The 7,500-nt window shown below is 39.7% G+C and overlaps 1 protein-coding gene across 9 annotated transcripts in view; it reads left to right on the top strand.

Moving 5' to 3' along the window:
* The window catches only part of LOC138051909 (uncharacterized), a 121,229-nt gene that overhangs the window by 112,879 nt on the left and 850 nt on the right, over window positions 1-7,500 (top strand). For 4 of the 9 annotated variants that reach the window (XM_068898210.1, XM_068898211.1, XM_068898209.1 and 1 more), the window contains 7 exons: window positions 1,752-2,079; window positions 2,332-2,442; window positions 3,507-3,697; window positions 4,537-4,852; window positions 5,705-5,801; window positions 6,326-6,425; window positions 7,158-7,500. The exon at window positions 7,158-7,500 is cut by the window's right edge and continues 850 nt beyond it. In XM_068898210.1, the coding sequence (XP_068754311.1) occupies window positions 1,752-2,079; window positions 2,332-2,442; window positions 3,507-3,697; window positions 4,537-4,852; window positions 5,705-5,801; window positions 6,326-6,425; window positions 7,158-7,223 (1,209 nt within the window). In that variant the 3' untranslated portion in view covers window positions 7,224-7,500. Of the gene's footprint in view, window positions 1-1,751; window positions 2,080-2,331; window positions 2,443-3,506; window positions 3,698-4,536; window positions 4,853-5,000; window positions 5,042-5,704; window positions 5,802-6,325; window positions 6,426-7,157 lie in introns of all 9 variants that reach the window. The other 5 variants (XM_068898213.1, XM_068898212.1, XR_011132938.1 and 2 more) reach the window with 4 other exon arrangements.

The following is a 7,500-nucleotide window of genomic DNA, read 5'->3' as shown; positions in this document are numbered from 1 at the left end:
AAGTTTGTTTAACTTATTTACTTGAACGAAACCCACAAAATGGAACAAAGTCTCTTGTCGTATTACAAACAATAAACAGTACATTCTGCAAACGGGAACATAACCACCTTGACTTAGGACTGTCTTTCGCGGCACTAAGTTTAAATATATGTCACTTTTTCTGTTAAAAAAAATTGGTAAAAGCAAGTTAAGTTAATAGCTTCTAATAGCCATGGCTTTGGTGGACATGCAGTTAAGAAGAAAAGAAATCTGTGATCGTGGATTGTTTCAGGTGCAACAGTTTAAAATCCTAAAAGCGCTGACCAACGCTGCTTAATTTTGATACGAGGATATCCTCTTGCAGCTTTGTGGAAGCGAATTCCTTTAGGTCGTCAACTAGTCTAAGAGCTTCTGTAGTGGATTTGATGGTTGGATCCGGTGGTTCAATGTCCACAACTTGGCCTTCTTCGTCACTGTCTGCAACCACTACAACTTTGCTGGCAGGTTCCTCGGAATCTTTTTGATAGAGATCGAGGGCTTCATCCCTTAGTCGTTGTCGTTAGTTGGGGAGGGTGGTATGAACAGGAGGCTCACATGATGGAATCTCTTGGTCGGCAGTTACGTATTCTTCGACTGTTGTCTCGCCCTGACTAATTCGTCGTACAAGCTCTGCGTATTCTTGATCCTCTTCTTCCTCGGATCTCTCGTTATTCTGTACCACATTGGAAAATTCACATTTCTCGAAGCACTTCTGAACAATTTCTTCTGGTACCTCATCCTAGGCCTGCTTGATCCACCTTATTGCCTGTAAAACGTCAATTTCCTTGGCGAAATCTGGAGCTGTTAGTCCGCGGTTAACACGTGAACCAACAAATTTCAGGAGGCGTCAGCAAGATAAGAGCTGTCAATTAAACGTCTGGTGTTAAAAATAGTCACGTACAAAGAATTCGTCTTCCGTAAATCGTAATTTTCGGTCACATTCAGATCCTCACAAGTGTCCGTTGTCCGTCTTACAGAGAGTTTGCTGATAGTAAAATGATTAAGAAACGGCCGGGACCAGCACCAGGCGTCCGTCTTATAGAGGTGTCCGTTAAGAGAGAGTTGACTGTACTCGTTTCCTATATCTATTTTACTTATTCATTGTAACAGTTAAAGGACATTTTGAAGTGTCATTGTAATTGCTCTAAGCGATCATTCTCGCCAAGAGTCATTGCAAGCGCTGCTCAAAACATATGTTTCAGAAATTTCCCAATTATTTTCATCTCCTGCAGGACATGGTACCGTTAGCTCGTCAGGTTGACCAACTCCAAGATGGCTTAATTTCCCGAATATGGTTAACCAATCCATTGCAATCGCATTGCCGTGGGTCTGAGTCCTTTAATTAACTGCTTACATTTCTCGCAACTTTGGTGATAGAGTCTTTGCTTTTATTAAATGTAAAGTAAAGGAAAAGTCACTTTATTTAATGTCAGTAGTTCCTTCAGTCACGAAACTGGTATCAATGAAAGCCGACGGTGCTCCCTTTACTCCCCTCTCGCGGTCAGTGCTCCGTTTTAAGGACATTTAAAGCTACAGCTACACGGATTAAAGGAAAGTCGAAAACAGACGTTTAAGTCACCGAGGATCGAGCTGAGGACCTCTCGCTCCAAAAGCCGCGCACTAACCAACTGAGCTACGACTGCCTGTAGTTAGTTTATTTTTGAAGAATAGTGAACTTCAAGCATACTAACGGTTACAAAGGCAATTTAACCCGGGGGCTTCTTTGTTTTCAGAACGAAGTTGCAATGGAAGAGCTTAATCCTACTAACGATCCACCAAGTAGTTCTAATCAAGAGCTAAGACGCCTCATTGAACCTGCATCCATGTCCTTACAAGGGACTACCCATTATGAAGTAGAACCAAGTAACCCTAATAGCTCCCCTCAGAATGTTGAATATGCACCCCTTGATATAAGAACAAGGTCATGGGAAGTAACAAGAGAAGACATGAAAGTGGAGAAGGTCATTGGTAAAGGTGCTTTTGGCCAGGTTGCCAAAGGAACGGCAAAGAACCTTCCATTCCATTCTGGCACAAAAACTGTGGCTGTTAAAATGCTGAAAGGTAAAAGTCTTTTTTTCTTTATGGCTTTGGTTTAGGAACAAACGGTCAGTCCTTCGTTGTGTAGAGAACAAACAAGTGTAATCCGCGAATATGACTACTGCGTACTTTGGGAGAGATTTCTAACACCTTTGTGTTTAGCAATTACTTGAATTTGACCTCGAACGCACAAAGACAAGAATGAGCCCTGATGACAGGTACACGGAGTACAACTAATGCGAATTTACCTTTGTTTTTTATGCTTATTTGATTTAGCTAACGCTCCTGAGTCAGATAAGAGAGACTTGAAATCCGAACTCGATCTGATGAAGACCCTCAAGCCTCATCCACATGTTATCAAACTATTGGGATGCGTCACTGAAACTGGTAAAGGCATCTATGAATTATACTATGATGCTGCTGCTATAGAAAAGCTCTTCTCTATCAATGTTCGCTTTTCCAAACCAAAACAGTGCCACCTTAACTTCGTCTCAGCATTACAATAGGATATTGCATGGTAGTTCCAATCATAACGAGAAGCCCATTTACGACTCGCCAAAGTGTGAAGTATTCAGTCTACAGTTCAGTATTCAGTCTACAGTTCTGTTATCGGGTTTTAAACCATGAGGCGAGACCGAGTTGTTAATCTTAGACCCGAAAAGCACGACCTGTGGGTTTATTGAACGGCTTCAAGAGCACTCCACAGAAAGTGTGTCGGAACAAAGGTTCAAATTTAAATGGTGGGTGAAGAACAGTAGCATTCCAGAAAAAGAAGCTAAGCTTTATTATTATGCTTTATATAAAAACTTCAAATGAAGAATGCTTTATCAGTTCGTTAACGCTCAGGCGCGTGCCACATTTTTTTGGTGGTCAGGTAGGCTGTTTCGATCAATAATTATTAAATGAGTTTTTGAAATTTTATGTCAATAGGTATCCATACTTCCGTTGTCTAGTTATTAAAGACGTTTGTTGAATTACCTGTACGCTGCTTTTAAAGGAAATCCATCGTCATCTTTAGTAGGAATAAGAGCTTTCACAAGGTAGATAAAACCAGGTCAATAAAACGCTCCGGTAAACAATGGCTTGGGAAATTAGTTGGATAGAGTGCGAATATATTATGGAATGTTGCGGTTGACCTAAAAACTGATTTGTCATTTCTTTTTATAAGCAAAGCTAACCCTTGGCATCACGAAGACACTGGACTGACCGTAGTCAATTGCTGCATTTTAGCATTCCGAATGAAGACTCAGAATTAATTGAATTTTATTCTGTTTTATTCAGTGAAACTAGTCAAATCGTCCTAAAATTAAAACACTCGCAGGCAACATAACATGACGGAATCACACACCTAGTCAAGCGTAGAGCAGAGGAGATGAGAGAACTGTTCGTGGACAAAAAAAGGACAGACAGAGATAATGCATGTTGAATAAACGCCATAATATTTCTCATAGATCCCCTATTGGTGCTGATCGAATATGTCCCTTATGGTGATCTGTTGGGTTACCTGAGAAAGAGCCGCGGATTGAATGACACTTACTACAAAGACCCGGACATCAAACCTCAAACCAGTCTGACGTCGCAACAGCTGATGAAATTTGCTTGGCAAATCGCTGATGGGATGAACTACTTATCTTTAAGAAAGGTAAGCATGAGTGTAATGGGTTTCGGCAGTTAATACAGCAAACAAAATTAGCAGTTTGTATAGCATATAATTAGTATCCCGCGGATCAGTTGGTTCAGCTGGTTTAGGTCCAAGCTACTGTGCGGGACGTTGCGGGATCAAAAGTCTGGCCATACCAACACTCAGGGTCTTTGATTAACTAAGGAAAAAGTGCAGCCTTTCTGATGACATCTGAAAATGGTTAAACTCTCTAGTATTCTCAGATTCGCACGATAAACCATTGGCCCTGTCTCACAACTCTTCAATGTTTATAACCCTCTGGGACGTAAAAGATTCCACACACTATTCAGAAAGAGCAGGACATGGAATTCCTGGTGTTGTGGTTTGTCCTCTGTGGTATATCATGGTTGGGAGGATAAATGTTTGGAGATACTATAGCTACACCAAGAGTCTCTAAAAATGCAAGGGTAAAGAAAGATATAATATGATATCTATGATATGATATTAGTCTTGTTTATGGAGTCATTAGTATAAGCCTTATTAATAGCAACAAGCATCTGTTATCAACAGTTGTTATTGTCATAATGTGTTGTCATTGCATATTGGCAATGGTATTGTTAATTCTATTAGCGTTGCTGCTGTCGTCACACCTGCATGTGCCTGTCATTGCCATTCTCATTGGATCCAGAATCGCCACTGCCACTTCTCCAGTGACACTGATACTTACCATTGCTTGTGTCATTGTAAATGTCATTAACGTTGTCAAAGAAACTGCTATGCCCGCAACCGCTCAATGTTTTTTTTTTTTCACTGTCAAACTTATGCAACCAACCAATAATGTGAAAAATGCTTCACTTCAGATCATACACCGAGATCTTGCTGCTCGTAATGTGCTGGTTGGAGAAACAGAAACATGCAAAGTAACAGACTTTGGAATGGCTAGAGATGTGCAACAAGAAAGCATTTATGAAAGAAAGACAAGGGTAACAAAACTAGAACATAAGAAAGTACAGGAAACTCGACGAGATTACCGTGTTTTTTTTTTAAGTCGTAACCATAAAACGATTAAGTATAATCCATTCTGTTTTTTATCTTCAACTGCCAGGGTCGGTTGCCAGTTAAATGGACAGCATATGAATCCCTGCTGTATGGAAAATACACCACAAAGAGTGACGTGTAAGTAGACTTACTCGTTCTCGCTTCATCTTGAAGGTTGAGAAGCGATATTTTGTCTAAAGTCGAGTTCACCTGCCATTCGACCATGCATGACCTTAAATTTGAATGTAGAAAATGATAAGTCTTTGGTAATTTCATTTTTTAACAGATGGAGTTATGGAGTTGTTCTTTATGAAATCTTTACCGTAGGTAAGAATCTGTGCATGCAATAGTTTGCTGCTTTACCCTCTTCGAGATCATATCTTCAAGTATTGTAAAATTCTGATTTTGGATTCGACGTTGCATCTTGCAAATGGCCCACTTGATATGTCCAGAACTGCACCTAATTACAGGCACGCGGATTTCAAAAGCGTCACGAAGTGTCCCCTTGCTCTTTTCTATGACTTCAACATCACTTGTGACTCGGAATACAGACAATTAACGTCACTAAGTGTCCCCCAAATGCTGCTCCTCAGGTAACGATAAACTGTTGCATTTACCCTGAACTCAAATAACTCTAACCTTTACCCTTACCTCATTGTTAGAAATAGGTAGCAAAGGCAGGGACACTTCGTGTTGGATGTCAAAATGAAGTGTCAACTGCCGTCTTGACGATAAGTATTCAGATTTGCTGGGTAGATTCGCTCTGAGAATCAACTTAGAGAAAGCAGGATTAGCCTTAAGCCAGCTGATTAAAAAATAATAATAATTAACTAGAATATTTCCCATACACAGACTCAGAGTAGGGAATTAGGATTCGATGGTATCCTAATCTAAGTCATAAATGCGTTTTGTCGTCATGGCTAGCAGTGGATGGGAAGTTACCAGGGATGGTGGGTGCGGGTAAACATTTCCTTCTCTATTTTTATCCAGGTGGTTCTCCATATCCACGGATGGATGGCAAGAAAATTGCAAGTTTGCTTCAGCAAGGTTACAGAATGCCGAAACCAGAACACGTGGACAATGACTTGTAAGAAAAATACTGTTTTGTTTCTTTTACACTCTGCTTTGTTTATCCTTTACTTTTACGTCATTTAGTTCAACGACAACGACCCAAAGAAAGTTTAATGTGGAAAAATAATCGTTCGCCAACTGCGAAATACCTTTTAGCGCATAGCACACTTCTTTCATTTGAACTATCTGCAAGACCTTAACCAGAACCGTAACCATAAAGTAATACATGAAGTTCTTAATAGGCTTAAGTAGACACCAAGTGTCACATTATGATATGTATGCAAAGTAAAAAAAGTTGATGTTATGATAATAGGGTCACTTTGCGACGCCAACACCAGGTAAGGTGAAGGTCATTATTTTGCCTCAAACGACAATGATGACCGAAAATAATATTGTAAAATTGCGTATTCCAATCTCAAACTTGGGTGCCCTTGACATTTGCATTCAAAACCTTCAGTTAGCTTAATAAATAAAATTTGATTCAATACGACTTATGCTTGAGACACAGTAAGGTAACAGTGTAATGAAATTACTTCCAAGGTATCAAATCATGATGAATTGCTGGCAAAATGAACCTGAAGCAAGACCGTCATTTGCTGATTTAACACAACAGCTAAAAGGAATGGAAACCCAGCACAAGGTCAGATTCTTTATAAAATTTTAATGCAAGCCAATAGCCAACTTCTATATGTCCTGTGCGTTGATTCAGCAGCTTTATGGGCATTTTTCAATATTTTTTTATTTGTATTAAAATTCTCCTGAAGAATTATGAGACAAAGAAAATATCGCCAAGCTGTGACTTTTTTACGTAATAGCCTCAGACGCATGGCCCAGTATCAACTGAAGGCACTAAAAGCGGTCCTTTAATTTGAACGTGTAGACCTTACAGGAGCTTAGAGCGTGGATGATACTTCAGTGCTCGTTTTTGCTGCGTAATTTCAAGTGAGTTAAATACGTAAGTGACAAAAGCACTTTGGTCGATGCATCACAAAATTGTGAAAACAAACCGGACCAGTCATAACGAAGCATTTTCACTCACTGGACCGACAGCCATGCTGCTTTGCTTAATTAAACAAAAAGGGTAAACCTAATCGAAAAAGATGGTGTTTTTTATGGTCACTCCGGACCACAAAATGGCTGCCGTTTCTCTGTCTAACGGAATAGCAGTATGGTCACCTTGACGTCATATAAGTGGTTCGAAAAGGTGGCAACAAGGTCTGAGAGATGTATGGGACGTATAACTTCTTGTTTTGAACAAAGAGGGAGGGGGGGGGGGGGTGGGGGAGGAGGAGATCTTTTGTGGTGTAATTTTGTAAACTAAATCGAAAAAGAAAAGCATCTTTCAATATGTGCTTTTTTATTCCTTTTGCAGAGGCTGCTCAACATGCATATTTACAACAATGAACTGTACGCAGATTTGGAGGACTTGAACGCATAAAATAAAAAGCAATCTTAACTCTTCTGTTTTTCAAAAGGAACTTTAATCATTTCGACCTCACACTTGACTTTGATGAGAAATTTCCCCCTTTCAAATAAATGAATCCAAAGTGAATCAACATCTAAATGTCATTTTAATTGATTTACTTAAATTGATTAGTCTCTTTAAGGGGCAGGTTTTTCGTGCTCCTCGGATAGTTGCAATACATCTATTATGTGAAAACAGGAACTAGGGATCATGGATAGGACCCTTGCTTCGAAGTAGCGCAGTTGTGGGC

Source organism: Montipora capricornis, chromosome 6 (assembly GCF_036669925.1).
Source record: "Montipora capricornis isolate CH-2021 chromosome 6, ASM3666992v2, whole genome shotgun sequence".
Taxonomy (NCBI): Eukaryota; Metazoa; Cnidaria; class Anthozoa; order Scleractinia; family Acroporidae; genus Montipora; species Montipora capricornis.
Note: the sequence above shows the minus strand (reverse complement) of the source record. Positions and strands in the feature narration are given on the sequence as shown.